We start from the raw sequence: 18056 nt of genomic DNA on the forward strand, positions 1-18056 counted from the left end.
CCCGCTACTGACCCGTCAAGACCCACTGCATACCAACGTATACCGGACCAGAACCAAACAGTTTAGTCAGCGAGCATCTTAGTGGCTGAAATACAAGACTTGCAGCGATGCACCAGTAACTTTCCTTCTGTCTGTGACAGCCTCCACTTTAATTTATTTACTGGGAAAACAATAAGTTACTGTCAAAACCAGGTTTCCTTCTTCAGGTGAGGTTCAACCAGGTGACATGGATCAGTGTGACCTTCAGATCAAAATGAGAAACACACTTTTTAATGTTCATAAAGATGTTTGTGTGTGTGTTGGCTGTTTCTCTGTGTGTGTTGTTAACAGGTGATGTGAGGGAGGTTGTTTAGACACACAGGTGTGTTAGAGGCTGTTTCACGTTCTGTCATCACACTTCCTGTCTTTGCTTTGAGGCTCTGCAGACACTCGACTCTCTTCGTAGCAACACATGATTAAAACAGTCACAGGTGAAAGTATGCACACACCTCAGGATTCAAATGTCATCAAACTCAAAAACACTGATGTCTTTTTGGAATTTGTCATAAATGAATGAGCGCACCACATTTACATCAGTGACATCGTGTCTTCATTGGATTAAACAGAACAGTCAGTATGTGGACCAACAACACAAAGCTCATCTGTACAAGTAGTTTCATTATTCACAATAACCACTAAACAGACATGAGACCAAAGAATGTACACAATTTTATTTATATTTATGAATTTGAACTAAAGGACATGTTTGTAAATAATATCTATTGATGAAACCAAAGAATGTTGGAAATGTTGATGAGCTGAGAGGCGACAGAATGCACTGTACAGTTTGTGACGAGACTGTATTTCAATAAATCTCTTTTCTGCAGCTGAAGAGTCGTTCACGTGCCTCCTTTTCTTCTCACTACACACTCTGTAGCATACAGCTGCAGCATGTAGCGACTGGCCAGCTGTCTGATTCATACTCCGACATATATTCACTGTTAGCTCATTTAGCAGAGCAGCTAGCAGTCCAGGGGATTGTTAGTGTTGTTTACTATTTGACCACATTCTCTTGAGGTACAATGAAGCTAGGAGCTAGCTGGTTAGCATGCTAACTTCAGTGGATATCCCTGCAGTAGAATATCAAAACTGTTCATCTTCACTTTGTGTTGATCATTTTACTTCATTTCTTTTAAACTGAAATTCTCACCTGTTGCACCATTCAGGTGGTAACTGCACTGACTTACATTCAGTTTCTGGTGACTTTAAAGGGATAGTTCATGTTTTTTGAAGTGGGGTCATATAAAGTCCATATCTACAGTCGATCTGTTCCCCACAGTAATCACTGATCAGCGCAGCCTCAGTTTGGAGCAGCAGAGAGCCGCTCCAGCCCAGACGCTCAGCTTTGTACTGCAGTGAACAGAGTCCAGAGAAAAAGAGAAACAAACCACCTAAAACAAGGCTCACCTTAAAAAATCTATAACAGTTCAAGTGTACGTTGTAAAATTCACACCACTTTACATCGTCGTCAGACCGCCTTTTCTTTTGGCACTACATTTTCTCAACCGTAGAACCTCTGTATCCCTACGCATGAGCGGTAATGCGTAGGGATACGGAGGTTCTACTGAGGCTGTGCTGATCTGTGATTACCGTAGGGAACAGGCCGACGATATATATGGACTTTATATGACCGCACTTCAAAAAACACCAACTATCCCTTTAACTAGGACCACTACATGCAAACCCAACTACACCTTTATAGTCATAAGCCTTCAATGTGATGAGATACATCGTGGACTTTCTTTTTAGTAACTCTGTGAACACAAACAATGTTCTCAGTGCTGGTGTTCATGTGTAGAAACCCTGGTGATGCTACCAGCAAAGTTTCATGTTGTGTTGAGACTTCTTACTGGTTTAAAAATAGAGATTTTGATGCTATCGTAAAAGAGCCCGTAGCACTCCCATTGAAAATTAGCTTGCCCAAAAACAAAACTACAGTAATCTTAAAAGTGCCTCTTTTGTCATACTTATACTTTTACACGAAGGTTTGACTCATATTCAATCACAAATTAAGCCTTGTCGCTTTTTGGCGCGAGTTTCACTTTAACATCCATGTCTTGATTGCGATATATCAGGCACCCTGTCATGGAGCACCTGTTATTAATATAAACCTCTGTAATGCTGTCAGAAACTGTCACACCCAGTCAACTGTCTCGGTCTCATGATTTTATTCAGGCTGGTTCAGGTCAGTGGGCTGCTGCTGCCGTCAGAAGGTCTCACACTCGGTGTCCTGCGTGGAGCAGACGGCACAGTGGCACTGCAGAGCCACCGGGTAGTGGTACAGAGAGGAGACGTTGGGCCGGCAGCCCGGCAGGCGGGCCGTCATGTGGCGGGTCCGGCTGTACGTGCAGACGCGGTGGTGGCGCTGGATGTACGGCGGGTCGGGCACAGGTTTCTGCAGGGTTCACACAGATGAACACAGGTTAGTCAGCTTCCACTGATCAATATGTCCATGAGGGACCATTAGTCAGGGAGAAACACAGTATGCTGCTTTCAGGAGCCTCTGATGGGAAAACATGTTGATCACATTTAATCACTCCTGACCTTGGAGTAAGAATTTGGGTTCTAGGTTCTGGGTTAGGAGTTAGGAGGTTTAAGAGGTTTAGGAGTTAGGATTTATACTTTTGCTGTAGTTTGACAAAAACCAAAACAAAGTATTGGCTCCAGGTCCGCGTCCTCGCTCTGCCCTGAGGTCTCCACGTCTCACTGTCCTCTGTGGGAGGAAGTGAAATCTGTCCTGACTTCCTGTCATGGTTCTGTATGGCGTGTTTAGATTTTGATAATATTGTGCCCTCGGTGTGTCTCCTCTTTCAGTTTCTCCCTCTCTGTTTTCTCCCCTCGTTACCTCACCTGTCCTCCTCCCTCCTCTCTCTGCTCACCTGTTCCTGATCTCCTCGTCTGTTCTCCCTGCAGACTTCTCCACTCATTTAGTTTTTTCTAGTCTCCTGGTTTTTGTACTTTTCAGCTCGTTAAATAAAGCTTGCCTTCGTGTCCCCTGTCCTGTTCTCCTGTGTGTGTCTGTGTTTTGTCCACATTTAGTTTCCCACATTATTGTAACACCTCCTTCTGTTGAGGAGCACCATGACAGCCCTGAGACCGTCGAGTAAGAAGACTTTGAGTAAAGACGAGGATGTGAACTCCATCATCGAGCCTCTCAGTGTGGTTCAGAACCTTCTCCTCTGAAGCTTTCAGTCTGACTGAGTTCCGACTCTTTAGGTTTGGTTTTCCAATCAGGCAGAGCTGAGATTTATAATCCCAGCAAACTAGACAGAGTTCAGTGAAAGTGCTGCTGGAAGGATGTGAGCTTCAATGACAATGGCAGATGGGTCAGAGCCGAGAATGGGTTGTCGGCCTCCTCGTGGTTTGGGTCGACTCCCGGGTCGTTCATCATTCACTTCATGTTTCACAATCGCAGGATTACACAAGCGTTCAGAAATAGCAGCAGAGGAGACTGGCTGTGTGTGTGTTACCTCCCAGGTGTGACAGCGCCCCCAGCAGGCCTCCGTGGTGATGCGCAGGCCCGTGCAGCCGGGCTTCTGGGCCACGAAGGAGAACTCTCGCACCGCACAGCCTCGGAAACCATGAAGCGTGCTCGTCGTCACGGCGACACACACAATGGCTGCCCCGGCAACCAGGAGGAGGAGGAGAGAGAGGGGCAGATGCATGCTGGGAAAGATGCGAAGCGAAGAAAAGTAAAGAATCAGAGTTTTATTAAAGTGTGACAACTGTTCACTGCTGGGCCTGAACATAACTTTATTCCTTTTAACAACAAAGAATAGACTCAATATTCAGTTCTGGCCTTTCATGTGAAATAAATGATGCGTTAGTGAAGGTTGTGCTGCCAGTATTTAATTATTTATCCAGAGGGAGCAGCTCTCACTGACGATCAGCTCCCTCCAGTGTTCATCAGGGCCTCTGCACTCTATCACTGCCCCACACACAGTGGAACACACAGCACCTCGTGTCAGTGGGAAGAAATGAACTTTCAAACTAAAATAAACACGATTCATTGCTAATCTAAGTGAAAATGGGACATATAGACGTTAGTTTCTCTGTGTTTCGAGAGTCATCTCCTCGATGCTGTTGGAGACATCTGTTTGATTACTTTTAAAGCAAACCACTGGACATGTGTTGAAATAACTGGACTGCAGAGCGGCTCGTCTGAAACACTACACTGAAATAAAAATACTTTGTGCATGAACAGCCTGATGTCGAGAGCTTGAATAAGCCCTGAGACCACACGGTGTTCACAGGCAGCACAGCGGCTCCATGCAGGCTGCAAAGCCTCAGTAAACATGGCGTAAACAGCCTGCCAACATAATCTCTGTCCCTTTACTAGTTTAATGTCTGTTGACAGTCTATTTAAAGCTACATAACTGCTCCTACATCACTGAATGGACGCAGAAGAAAAGCTCCTCTCACCTTTCAGCTGAAGATCCTGCAGAGGTCTGAGCTGCTGGACTCCGGAGCGTCTCTGCCCGACAGCAGCCAGTGAATGGAACCAATCTGCCCTTGTTGTTGTTATTAGAGACCATTAGGGCGGACGGACACTCTGACATCATAGCAATTACAATGAAATACCATTAGAGACCCCAAGCCAGAAATAATGGCGACTCCCTGGAAAATCCTGATGCTTGTCTATGTTTTGTTACCCTCCGGCTGCATCTCCCAGTGTGGTTCACATGCAGACTTCAGCCAGTTCAGACACTCTGTGATGAGACCGCCGCTCACTGTGACCAACAATTAGTAACATGAACAAAGGATGAAACTCTCGGTGAACATCTCAGATCAATCTGTTTCCAATTCAAAAAGTGAGAAACTCCAAATTTTCAAATAAACTGTATCACAAACCAACACTTGATGGATTACAGCTCCAGACAGTTTGAGTCTGCTCCTTGACTTTGACTCCTCGTGTAACAGAATTGGAACAGCTGACAGAATGTAGCTTGCATTTTGAAAATGGTTTGCAGAAGATGTAAAAAAGACATAATTTATAATCACAGCGGAAACTTCATGTCCCTGAAATAAAACTTTTTGTGCTACATCATCACTGTATTAAACTGGTGCGGTTATTTGCGCCTTCAGCAGAGACATTTCTTTCAGCACTGCTTTGGTCTGCTGGAGATATCCAGCTCTTAGCTGCTAAATGCTCCTAGCTAGGTGCTAGCTTTATGCTCTTTGGCGCTCTGCAGGTAGAACATCACCAACACAAAACTATTAGCTTAGAGGCTAAAGGTTCCATTAAGCTATATGTGTCTTTCTGAAGTTAGAGAGACATTTACAGGGACTCTGGGGAACTTACCACTGTTTTGTGCTGGAAGCAACAGTTTACGTTAGCAGACTCAGTTTCTAAGCTAACATTAGCTCTGTGTACCGTTAGGCTCCATTAGTGGAGCAGCTCAATAACAAAGTGATCAATAATATAAAGTGCGACAAATTGTTCCATTGAGCTCCTTTAACATGTGAGTATTGTTGAAGAGACAGCAGACACACACACAAACACACAGACTCAGGAGTGTTTTCTCAAAGTGAAGTTTCATTTTTAGCACATAGTTTTTTCTCCATTCTACACCCCCTGCAACGTTACGTACAGCAGTAAGCCTCTCTACATTCAAACCCCCCACCGCTGTGTTGGTCCCCAAAATATACATCTGTTTCACCATCTGCATCTTCTTAATCTTCTTCTCTAAGGTTTTTCTTCAACACAACAAACACAGACCATTGGGCAGACAGTGCAAATCTAGAAATTCAGTGAAATTGCTACGTAATGCGGTTGTAGGTTTCGGTAACATTATATTCTCATTCTGTTACTGTTGCTCTGACTTATTGCCATTCTATCGTGTCTAACTCTATGTCTTTTCTCCTCCTCTGACTTTTCTTTCTCCTCACCGGCTGCTCTCATCCGGTCCGTTCACACCTCCTCGGGTTTAGAGCCTTTGTTCCACTCGGGCCACGTGACACGCAGAGGAACTGTGGCGGCGAATGAAAGCAGCGCCTGGTGGCTGTGAGGCGAGTCGGAGCTCTCTACCAACACGCTCTCCTCTCACTTCCTGTCCTGGAGCAGCTCGAGAAAGCAGAATATTACTCTTTATCGTTTTAGTTGAGAATCAAGGACAGTGGGCGCTGAGGTTCTATTTTCCCCGAGTAAGCGGACCAACTGACGATAACAATCAAGAGGGTTTGTGAGTAAGCTAGCCAAAACAAAATCATAACGTAAGCTAAGTTTCATGACAGTGAGGTCAAGTTTTGTCTCTTTTCAGGTGTTTTTTGGGATTTTTCTTTTTGCCTGAATCAAAACATTTGGAATCACACCAGGGCAGAGAGCCGGGTGGTGTCTGCAGGTGCAGGTAGTGTCAAGCTACAGTGCGTCCTGAGGCGGCGATGGAGTGCTGCCATGTAAATGTGTGCACACCACTTCTACACTGCAGAGGAATCAAGACAAGAAAAAAATCGTCTTGAAAAACAGAAAAGCACCATGACACGTAGACGAGAGGGGTACATTTCGGGGTTCTCAACCTCGGGGTCGAGGCCCCTGACGGGTCCTCACACAGACCGGACGGTCACGAGGTGATTAAAAGGACAAAGAAAAGAAAATATAACGTCTTTTCTTTCACACAAAAGGTTTTTACTTGTCTGATTCTTTTGTTTGTTTGCTCATTTGTAATTGCGTCCCTACAATCAGATCATGGAGGAGGAAAAACACTCTTTGGCTTTACTGCTCGCAGTTTGGACTAAAGGTTGGGAATCACTAACGATCTGAACGCTTCTAATCTCGTCTCAGACTGAGAGTCTGATCAGTTGTCATGGAGACGGCTCAGGTGTGAAGGTAGATTTCAAACACCTGTAACCACGTCACCGATGGAGACGTGAGATGTAAGCTCTAATTGTAAACCTAATGTTGTATGGCAGCTCTTTCAGGCTGATGGTTTTTGCTCTGAGTGACAAACGTGTTGGATGTTAATGTTTCAAACATTTGGAGAAAAGTAAACTGGAAACAACAACGAGGCGCTGGCTGATTCTGCAGGACTGCAGGTCCAAACAGGTCGACCGTTAAAACCTGGACGTCTGACGCGCTGTGAGATGAAGCTCTGAGGGCCAATCTGAGAGCTGCAGGTCCAATGGATTTCAAACAGTGTTGACTCAGGCATGATTCTGGAGAACTGCTGGTCTGAAGGGTTTCTGAGTGTTTGGTTAGGAAGCAGCCGACAGGTCGCTCTGCGTCTCAAGCATCAAAAAAACAATCAATCAATTTGTTTGGCGATACATTCGGATTCAAACCCTGACGCTCAGGAAGGAGAGAGAGAGAAACAAAGAGAGAGCAGCGTCCTCTCGACCTCCATCGCTCTGTCTGCGCTCATCTCCCGCTCACCGACTCACACCTGGACTCACACACACACACACACCCGCGTGCACACACACACACACACACACAACCTGACCCTTGTCCTCACCTAAGGTTACATTTCCTGATCAAATAGAAAATAAATAGCATCAGTATCAGTTTTCCACAAAATGAACAATATCGTACAAAAACCAAGAAAAAAAAAAAACATAATTACAAAGCAGAAAATTTTCATCAAATCAATGTACACAGAAAAGTACCGTTAAGACAATGTGAATATCGAGGACACGACAGGAGTAAAAACAAGAGTGGGGGGTAAACATCTGAGTGCGACACCCACTTCCTGTTTAATCCCCTAAAACACACAGATTATCCTGAAAGAATGAAAATATTGCTAAAATAATTTTTTTCTGTTTTTTCCCCCTCTCCATCCCATCGCTCATCAATCGTCATGATCAGACAAGAATAAACACGCTATCATCGTCACGGTCGCCGTCTGAGCCGCGTCGGGTCTGCCGAGCCTCGAGGAACAGACGCTCCGGGTTCAGAATCCGACTGGATCACCGGGTTTTTCTTTTGCTCTGAAACGCTTGTGGTGCGCTTTTTTTTTATCCTCCAGTGACCTCAGTGTCGGGTGGAGTTAAGACTTTAAATTTTAAATTTAGAGTAAAGTTTTAAAACTTTAAATAATAATCATTGTGTGCTGTAACATGTAAATGAAACGCACCCTGTGGAGTTTCTCTATAGAGCGATATTATAATTATTATAATTATAATTATATATAATATTTAAATCCTCACTGTGTTTGTGTAACACATGAGGCTGCATGCTGTTCCACTGGTCACCTGCTGGTGGCAGTGATGTGCAAACAAATGTAACAATATGCCAACAAAGGCAGGGTAGAAGAAGAATAAGAGTAAACATGGATGTAAACTAGTTTATGTTTTTTCAACTGGCTGTGAAATTATTTAATGAGGACAGAGATGCACTCAGACATCAGTCCGGCCTCCAGGACACTCAGGTGATTCTGCTGAGTGACTGCATGTAAACACACCTGGTTCCTCCACAGGGCACCTGTACCTCCACCTGCAGCTGCACCTCCCAACACACACACAGACGGGCTTTAAACGTGGAATGTTTGGGGGATTCTGTGAGATCCACCCCGCATCACAAACAGCCGAACGTTCAAAAGAAAAGAAAAACAGCCGGCGCTGATCCAGTTCATCCCTCTTTAACCTCTCTAAGGTCTGCTGAAGGGGAACGCCGCTGAGGTTCTGCTCACATTATGGCCTCGGACTGTTGACATGTGGTGTGAGTACAGAACTGGAGCTGGCTTTCCCCTTCATGGTATCTGCTACACTAGTGTTTCTCCCATAATACACTACAGAAATATCCAGAGACATATGTATATATATAAAAACATCATCATCATCATCATCATCAGTAGTACTTAGAGTAGAGTAGAGTAGTAGTAGTAGAGTAACAAGTAAGAAGAAGGAACAGTATTGTACTTTATATCATTATCATCATCTTCATCAGTGGTTGTTTCACCTTTAAGGGACTTTAGGCTCGTACTTTGGTGGAACCCAACAGAATGGGAGAGGGGTTAGCACCAGAACCAGAACCTGTGTGTGTGTGTGTGTGTGTGTGTGTGTGTGTGTGTGTGTGTGTGTGTGTGTGTATGTGTGTGCGTGGGTGCATGTGTGTGACAGAAAGAAACTGAATTATCTCGGTGCATCAATCGATTGTTGGTGTTTGTGTGGGGCTGGATACACTTTCCTTTTCTAACTGTCTTCTCATATTTACAGTAAATATGTACCTGCGTCTGTGTGTGTGTGTGTGTGTGTGTGTGTGTGTGCGTGTGTGTTTGTGTGTGTGTGTGTGCGTGTGCGTGTGTGTTTGTGTGTGTGCGTGTGTCTGGTCTGTGCGGCAATAGTTTTGGGACATTTGTGTGAAATTGCTTCTTTTGTTTCTGAATGCATTGTGCTATCCACGCATGAAATAAGCATCTCTGACCAAAAGATAAATAGGAGGCCATGTACAGACTCCAACTCTGGTTGGATAAATATCAGGACAGGTGAGACGCGTGTTGGACTCGGTTAGTGTTGCACCAAAAGAGACTTTTCATCTCTTATTTTGAGGCTGATTTAAAGCAGGCCAACCACAGTTTTAGGTACTGACCTGCAGTTTAATAAACCAGCCGTGGATTAAAATGACAGTCAGCACTTTTGGACAGTATTCATCTTCTGATCTGCATCATGATGTGTGTACAGCCAAAGGTGAACCAGTTTCACACAACTCTGTCAGTAGAAAGGTACGGTCTTTACCTGGGATCACTGAGATCGAAGGCTTTTCACAAAAAGCCACTCCCTCCATGATGCAAGATAAAAACCACAGTTGGTTTGTTTGGTACCTTTTCTGTCTGAGCTCTCCCAACACTCTCACCATCACCCTCGAGTCTTCTCCTGTCCCCCAACCCCCCCGCGTTAGCAACATGTGTGGAGCAGCACCTAGGTGGCGCTCTCTCCTCCTCCAGAGGAGGAAGAAGAGGCCCCGCTGGGCTTGGGCTCGGGCTGGTCGGAGTGAGCCGTCTGTGGGGACGAAGGGGTGGGCGGGTCCCCTCTCTCGCCTCGCTCCTGGAGGTTGCGCTGGTTCCTGGCGGCCTCAGTGAGCATCTGCATCCGGCGCTCCTGGTGCTCCTCCAGGCCTCGCCAGAGCTCTGTGCGCTCCCTCTCTCGCTTCATCTCCCTGGAGAGGCATATATTATTATATGATAACATATCATGTGATATGATATATACCTTCAGCAAAACTTTGGAACTACTCCTTTAAGTTTTGTTTCCCGACAGGCTCCTCTATCTTGAGTTGGAGGCAGAATAATGAATAAGTGGATCATGATGCGACCCGTGTTCAAGCGATGAGCTAAGCGATACGTCCTCACCATGAGAAATATAATGTGATGGATAATGGAACGAAGCCCGTCTAACATGACGTTAGGCTCTCGAGTTTCTTTGTGTTGTCGCTGTCGTATCCAGTGACACAAACACAAAGACGCTGAGTCATACTCACTTCTGTTTCTCCACTTTGTAGGAGGCAGTGAGGTCATCAAACAACTTGCTGTTCATCTCCATGAAGGTCTTCAGCACGTTGTAGATCAGAGACACGATGGTCCTGTGGGCGGAACCAGAAGATAATGAATCTGACGGGTCATCAGTCACAAGGGATTATGGGTCATGAGATTGAGGCTAAAGGAAAAGCCCGGCCCAATGGCAACCGTGTGTTGGCTAAATAATAACACGTGGGCCCGTCTGTGTGTCGTTGGTGGGTTATTAGCTCTAATGCTAATGTTTTGCATCCAGTTAGTGGATGGGAGGCTTCTACATCTATCTCAGTGTTCAGGGTCATGAAGAGCTTGTGACCACTGAAGCTGAATCTTCTTTATTATCAGCAACAAAGTACACTGAAGCTGAATCTTCTTTATTATCAGCAACAAAGTACACTGAGGCTGAATCTTCTTTATTATCAGCAACAAAGTACACTGAGGCTGAATTCTGAGATCCTTGTTTCCATTTCATGCTACTCACGTGACAACATGTATTCAACTGCTGTAGCGGGAAACTGTAATGATTTTATATGATCAGCTATAAGAACAGAAATAGGTTTTAATTAGCAACTTAACATAATTCCACAGTATGATAATAAGTATAATATTTATAGTAATGTAACACTGAGTGGTTGGCATGGTCCATGTGCGGTCCAGCGCAGGACGGCTCTACAGCAGGTGACTAAACCGGCCCAGAACATCAGTGATACCGTCTACAGAGCTGAAGTGAAGTGAGAAGGGTCCAACGAAACCAGAAGACAACACCAACCCAGACACAGTCCGGTACAGAAGTATCTGCTGCACTCTGTGCTACAGTATGTCTGGTTCTGTCTGTGGTTCTGTCTGTGGTTCTGTTGTCTGTAGGGACTTGAGCTCAGTTTCATTTTGTAACCCTGGTGTAGGAAAATGGTGGATAAACGACCCGTGAGATGAACCATGGTGGATAGTGAGAACTTTTGCTGTTGATGCTTCACCACTTTTATTTAGGTAGAATTTAGATTACAGGACTTTCACTTAAATCTGTTACTTTTCCTTCCATGGCTGAGTAATAACACCATGCTGTTCTGAGGATACTGTACATGAGCAATGGGATGGGAACTGAGTCCTGGCTCCGGTTGAGGACAGGCTCCACATCATCCAATCCAATGTAATTGTAATCCTGTGATCTTATCGATTCCTTTAATCGATGCTGGCATGTTTTAAGGTCAAACTCATGAGTCTACACCACCGGAACACTTCAACAAGAAGGCGTCCTGGCAGAGACGAGGAACGCTCCGAGGCGTGGCAACTTTTTATCAAGAGAGATGACGACAGTGCTCGCTGTTGCGTCTGTGAAGTGACTGTTTCTACACAACAAGAGCTTATTGTTGTTAATCTGACCCGCGTGCCGCTGCCTCATTACCAACAGCATGTTCAGTACTGAAGCTGAATATAATGTTATAACAACACTGAGACACGCAGACACAGCTGACGGTTTCTCTGATGTAGAAAACCTGAAGGAAGAAGACAAACTAGGAGAGTCTGTGACAGAGCTGGAGGCTCCACCAAGACTCTGATATAGTGTGTGTGTGTGCGCGTGTGTGTGTGTCTGTGTGTGTGTGTGTGTGTGTGTGTGTGTGTGTGTGTGTGTGTGTGTGTGTGTGCGCGTGTGTGTGTGTGTGTGTGTGTGTGACACTGACTGGTTCCAGTGCTCCTTGGAGACTCTGTACAGGGTGGCGAACACCAGCGGCAGGATGACTTGACAGTTCTCCTCGATCAGACTGAGGATGTACTCGTTGTTCCAGAAGTAAAGAGCTCGCTCAGCTACCTGAAACACACACACAGAAGTCCGACTGATGTCTGTTGCACAGATTATCAAGTCACTGAGTGTGTCTCCAATCTTCTTGTGATTAAAGTTACTGTCATCAGGCTTATTACTCCCCAACATGTTTGTTTTAACAGAAAGTGAGGGTTGATTCTCTCCTCATGTCTTTGGACAGTCACTCTGAATGAAACCAGTGTCAGTGTTTACCTGGAAGTGAGGGCTGGTGTTTACCTGGAAGTGAGGGCTGGTGTTTACCTGGAAGTGAGGGCTGGAGATGCAGGCTGCGATCTGTTTGAAGAGCGGCTCCTGCACTCGGATGAACTGAGATGGCTCGATTACATCCAGGATCTCCTCGATCTCTCCCAGGAACATCACCTGAAGACCCACGCACACACACAGGTGCATGATGGATAAATAAAGGAGGGAAAAGACATTCACATGATTCACAGTGAAGGATAATTAATACAGACGTCCTGCAGGGACGCCAGATATTAAAGTAATCACAGAGTCACATGAGACGGTTTCAGAAGTGACTAATGAGAGCAGCTGAGAGCGTCACTGTCGTTGTGTCTCACCTCTTTCTGCGTGCAGGTTTTGGGCCAGTACTTGAGCAGCCCTCTGATGATCTGCAGACACAATGTGAAGCACGTTATGTGAAGAACCACTGCAGCCATTAGCTCAGCAGGGAAGCTGGCTGCCGTCCACCTGTGCCATCTCCATTAACTCACTCTGGCTCCTGCATTAAGAAACCTGCCCTTCACTTTGTACTGAGTCTCGGTTTTTCTGCATTCATGTCAGTGAGTGAAGAAGTAGACTACAGCAAACACTCTAATTAGTTTGCACGACCAATTGGCAAACGAGTAAGAGGATTTGGTCTCCACAGACTCCTCAGGGTCACATCTGACTCGGCTAGATGCTCCACGACGCTCACCAGCTATTTGGTGACTGTCTGCGTGTCGCTGGATGCTCAGCAGGTCGTGCACAGCAGGTTCATCTGAGCTTTGTTGCTTCTAACATCAATCTGCTGCTTCAAGAAGGTGAATCAAGACATTAAAGTTACAGGTAATTAAACCAATGAGCTGACAGACTCTAAAAAGCAGAGCGGAACTAGAAATATCAGAATACTGCTGCTGTCAGCAGGTGAGGAGGTGAGATCAGTAGAGAAACGACATGCAGGTATGAACTTACATATTCAGTCACTGTAGCATCTTTCTCCATAAACTGCACCACACAGTAGGCCAGCTGTGGGGACGAGGAGACGAGGTTAACACACATGTCTCACACACACACACACACACACACACACACACACACACACACACACACACACACACACACACACACAAGCGTTCCCTGAAGCTGTCAAGGAGACAAGAGGGATCTTAGCACTTATCCCTCTGGATTACAATCTGCTGAAGATCGGAAAGACACGTTTTCCAAGGGGAGATGAGTGTGTGTGTGTGTGTGTGTATGTGTGTGTATGCGTGTGTGTGTGTGTGTGTGTGTATGTGTGTCTCGTGTGTGTGTGTGTCTCTCGTGTGTGTATGTGTACTTCTACATCAGCTCTTCTCTTATATGTTCTGCAATCGTTTCCCATCATGCTGCAAGTACGTGTGTGTGTGTGTGTACGTGTGCATGTGTACGTGTGCGTGTGCATGTGTGTGTTTTGCGGTTGCCCCCCTCCACCCGGCCGGTTGCCGTGGCGAGGGGGCACCGTGGCGACAGAGACTCTGTGTTTACTTCGGAAGGAGTGATGTCACACATGAAGTCCCTGAAGGGCGATGTGAGATAGAGCTGAGACCTCTCTTCTCTCTGTCCTCCTCTGTCCTCCTCCTCTCTGTCCTCCTCCTCTCTGTCCTCCTCTGTCCTCCTCCTCTCTGTCCTCCTCCTCTCTGTCCTCCTCTGTCCTCCTCCTCTCTGTCCTCCTCCTCTCTATCCTCCTCTGTCCTCCTCCTCTCTGTCGTCCTCCTCTCTATCCTCCTCTGTCCTCCTCCTCTCTGTCCTCCCCTCTGTCCTCCTCTGTCCTCCTCCTCTCTGTCCTCCTCCTCTCTATCCTCCTCTGTCCTCCTCCTCTCTGTCCTCCTCCTCTCTATCCTCCTCTGTCCTCCTCCTCTCTGTCCTCCCCTCTGTCCTCCTCCTCTCTGTCCTCCTCTGTCCTCCTCCTCTCTGTCCTCCCCTCTGTCCTCCTCCTCTCTGTCCTCCTCTGTCCTCCTCTGTCCTCCTCCTCTCTGTCCTCCTCCTCTCTATCCTCCTCTCTGTCCTCCCCTCTGTCCTCCTCTGTCCTCCTCCTCTCTGTCCTCCTCTGTCCTCCTCCCCTCTGTCCTCCTCCTCTCTATCCTCCTCTGTCCTCCTCCTCTCTGTCCTCCTCTGTCCTCCTCCTCTCTGTCCTCCTCCTCTCTATCCTCCTCTGTCCTCCTCCTCTCTGTCCTCCCCTCTGTCCTCCTCCTCTCTGTCCTCCTCTGTCCTCCTCCTCTCTGTCCTCCTCTGTCCTCCTCCTCTCTGTCCTCCTCCTCTCTGTCCTCCTCTGTCCTCCTCTCTGTCCTCCTCTGTCCTCCTCCTCTCTGTCCTCCTCTGTCGTCCTCCTCTCTGTCCTCCTCCTCTCTGTCCTCCTCTGTCCTCCTCCTCTCTGTCCTCCTCTGTCCTCCTCTCTGTCCCCCCCTCTGTCCTCCTCTCTCTTCCTCCTCTGTGCTCCCCTCTGTCCTCCTCTGTCCTCCTCCTCTCTGTCCTCCTCTGTCCTCCTCCTCTCTGTCCTCCTCTGTCCTCCTCCCCTCTGTCCTCCTCCTCTCTATCCTCCTCTGTCCTCCTCCTCTCTGTCCTCCTCCTCTCTATCCTCCTCTGTCCTCCTCCTCTCTGTCCTCCTCCTCTCTATCCTCCTCTGTCCTCCTCCTCTCTGTCCTCCCCTCTGTCCTCCTCCTCTCTGTCCTCCTCTGTCCTCCTCCTCTCTGTCCTCCTCTGTCCTCCTCCTCTCTGTCCTCCTCCTATCTGTCCTCCTCTGTCCTCCTCCTCTCTGTCCTCCTCTGTCCTCCTCTCTGTCCTCCTCTGTCCTCCTCCTCTCTGTCCTCCTCTGTCGTCCTCCTCTCTGTCCTCCTCCTCTCTGTCCTCCTCTGTCCTCCTCCTCTCTGTCCTCCTCTGTCCTCCTCTCTGTCCCCCCCTCTGTCCTCCTCCTCTCTATCCTCCTCTGTCCTCCCCTCTGTCCTCCTCTGTCCTCCTCCTCTCTGTCCTCCTCTGTCCTCCTCCTCTGTCCTCCTCCTCTGTGTCCTCCCCTCTGTCCTCCTCCTCTCTGTCCTCCTCTGTCCTCCTCCTCTGTCCTCCTCCTCTGTGTCCTCCTCTCTGTCCTCCTCTGTCCTCCCCCTCTCTGTCCTCCTCTGTCCTCCTCCTCTCTGTCCTCCTCTGTCCTCCTCCTCTCTGTTCTCCTCTGTCCTCCTCCTCTGTCCTCCTCCTCTCTATCCTCCTCTGTCCTCCTCCTCTCTGTCCTCCTCTGTCCTCCTCCTCTGTCCTCCTCCTCTCTGTCCTCCTCTCTGTCCTCCTCCTCTGTCCTCCTCCTCTCTGTCCTCCTCCTCTGTCCTCCTCCTCTCTGTCCTCCTCTGTCCTCCTCCTCTGTCCTCCTCCTCTCTATCCTCCTCTGTCCTCCTCCTCTCTGTCCTCCTCTGTCCTCCTCTCTGTCCTCCTCTGTCCTCCTCCCCTCTGTCCTCCTCTGTCCTCCTCCTCTCTGTCCTCCTCTGTCCTCCCCTCTGTCCTCCTCTGTCCTCCTCTCTGTCCTCCTCTTTCCTCCTCCTCTCTGTCCTCCTCCTTCCTGTCCTCCTCCTCTGTCCTCCTCCTCTGTCCTCCTCCTCTCTGTCCTCCTCTGTCCTCCTCCTCTGTCCTCCTCCTCTCTATCCTCCTCTGTCCTCCTCCTCTCTGTCCTCCTCTGTCCTCCTCCCCTCTGTCCTCCTCTGTCCTCCTCCCCTCTATCCTCCTCTGTCCTCCTCTCTGTCCTCCTCTTTCCTCCTCCTCTCTGTCCTCCTCCTTCCTGTCCTCCTCCTCTGTCCTCCTCCTCTCTGTCCTCCTCTCTATCCTCCTCTGTCCTCCCCCTCTCTGTCCTCCTCTGTCCTCCTCCTCTCTGTCCTCCTCCTCTGTCCTCCTCTCTGTCCTCCTCCTCTCTGTCCTCCTCTCTGTCCTCCTCCCCTCTGTCCTCCTCTGTCCTCCTCCTCTGTCCTCCTCTCTGTCCTCCTCTGTCCTCCTCCTCTCTGTCCTCCTCCTCTCTGTCCTCCTCTGTCCTCCTCCTCTCTGTCCTCCCCTCTGTCCTCCTCTCTGTCCACTTCATGACTATTAGTGCAGGTTGATGGCGGCAGATATCAGACTGTGTACTGTCATACTGTTGATGGCTGTTCTCTAACTGGACAATCACTTTTTACTCTTTGGTCTCTTTGTCGTCTCTCTCGTTCTCTCGCTCCGACCCGTCCGACCCGTCCAACCCGTCCGACCCGTCCAAAGCGTGGATCTATTGTCTGTCTGTTTCACATCTTCCACAGCTTTGATCTCTTTCTCCCATCTAATCTGTTTTCCTCCTTCTGCACTCCCCTGTTCGTCCTCTCCTCCTGCTCCGTCCCTCACCTGCCTGTCCTTCACCACAACATGGATACACAAAGCAGCGACGTGAAGCTTGGATAAAAAGAAAAGCTGGAAAAAGAGGAGGATTAAATGAAGGTGATGATCAGACAAACCATTTGGAGTATTAGCAGCACATGAGAGCACCTGTCCGGGTCAGGACGGGCTCTGTGGGCGCAGCAGGCCGTTGTTAGGTTTAGGATTATAGACACTGTCTCTTTTTCAGGCTGAGATTGTCCCAGTACTGATCCGTGGAGGTGACGTGAGGGTCTGTTCTGGGATCATTCTGGTTGTTGCCTTTAACATCGTCATGACCTGCACATGATGCTCTTCTTCTGACACGGTCACATAGAGCTGTTTTTTTAGCCCTCAGTAGTTGGAGACGTCTGTCCCTTTACAGCTTGTGTTATTTAATGATGAACGTTGTTAAAGGAGCACTACGTAGTTTTAATCAGGAGCGACAGTTCATTTTTCTCCACTGACTGATGTTTTAATGCTTAAACATACTAAATTAATAAACTCTTTGTTTTCATGACTGAATGAACTGAATACAGGACGACACAGTTACATACTGTTGTCCTTTGTTTACATGTGGCGGACCCTGCCAGTGTTCTGGGGACCTTGTTTTCCCCCGAGAGCAGTTTGTTTATTCAGTTAATGAAAAGATAAATCTTTCTGAGATTGCATTATTACCTCAGCAGTATTGTAGATATTATCACAAGTTAAGTTTGTAGACGGGGCAAAGCAACTCTCCCATGGAGAGTTAAAGCTAGTTAGCTTAGCATGCTACTGTTATGAGTTATTCCCACTAGAAGTCACTTTCTGCTGATGTTATTCCAGCACCTGCTGAGTGGCACACAGCAGATGACCAGCTCCACCAGCTGACATCAGACTCCCAGAGCTCCAAGCAGCGAGTCGTCCTGTGACCTCAGCAGTCCTGCAGCAGCACGTTCACGTCTCCGACGGGACTCTGCAGCAGCTCACAGCTAACACGTTACCCACCAGTGTGCTGCTGGAACTGAGCTGAGATCAGGAGCTATTTCAGTGTTCGCCCACTCACATACTGCACAAATCACACTATGGGCGTCAGTCTGCACAGAAACCGCATCGCAGCAGAAATAAGATCAAACTCTCAGTTCATAAAGATGAGAGTCTGATTCCAACATATAAACACTACATTC

The 18056-nt window shown here is 47.6% G+C and overlaps 3 protein-coding genes across 4 annotated transcripts in view; 1 reads left to right on the forward strand and 2 right to left on the reverse strand.

The window, feature by feature from the left end:
• Window positions 1–871, forward strand: part of gpha2 (glycoprotein hormone subunit alpha 2) — an 8580-nt gene extending 7709 nt beyond the window's left edge. For both annotated transcript variants that reach the window (XM_037111964.1, XM_037111963.1), the window contains one exon: window positions 1–871. This exon is cut by the window's left edge and continues 94 nt beyond it. In XM_037111964.1, the coding sequence (XP_036967859.1) occupies window positions 1–11 (11 nt within the window). In that variant the 3' untranslated portion in view covers window positions 12–871.
• Window positions 872–2190: 1319 nt separating this feature from the next.
• Window positions 2191–5359, reverse strand: LOC119027329 (glycoprotein hormone beta-5-like). The gene is made up of 6 exons (XM_037112439.1): window positions 5342–5359; window positions 4891–4984; window positions 4692–4769; window positions 4462–4591; window positions 3510–3705; window positions 2191–2434 (listed from the first exon to the last, which is right to left on the reverse strand). Exons 3-6 carry the CDS (start codon window positions 4702–4704, stop codon window positions 2246–2248), a joined length of 528 nt encoding a protein of 175 aa, XP_036968334.1. The 5' UTR covers window positions 4705–4769; window positions 4891–4984; window positions 5342–5359; the 3' UTR covers window positions 2191–2245.
• A 196-nt stretch (window positions 5360–5555) lies between these two features.
• The window catches only part of ppp2r5b (protein phosphatase 2, regulatory subunit B', beta), a 40686-nt gene continuing 28185 nt past the window's right edge, over window positions 5556–18056 (reverse strand). The window contains exons 8-13 of the mRNA XM_037112438.1: window positions 13477–13530; window positions 12864–12914; window positions 12544–12663; window positions 12164–12291; window positions 10451–10552; window positions 5556–10129 (exon numbers count right to left, since the gene is read on the reverse strand). Of these exons, the coding sequence (XP_036968333.1) occupies window positions 9892–10129; window positions 10451–10552; window positions 12164–12291; window positions 12544–12663; window positions 12864–12914; window positions 13477–13530 (693 nt within the window). The 3' untranslated portion in view covers window positions 5556–9891. The remainder of the gene's footprint in view (window positions 10130–10450; window positions 10553–12163; window positions 12292–12543; window positions 12664–12863; window positions 12915–13476; window positions 13531–18056) is intronic.

The sequence above is a fragment of the Acanthopagrus latus genome, chromosome 10 (genome assembly GCF_904848185.1).
Source record: "Acanthopagrus latus isolate v.2019 chromosome 10, fAcaLat1.1, whole genome shotgun sequence".
Taxonomy (NCBI): Eukaryota; Metazoa; Chordata; class Actinopteri; order Spariformes; family Sparidae; genus Acanthopagrus; species Acanthopagrus latus.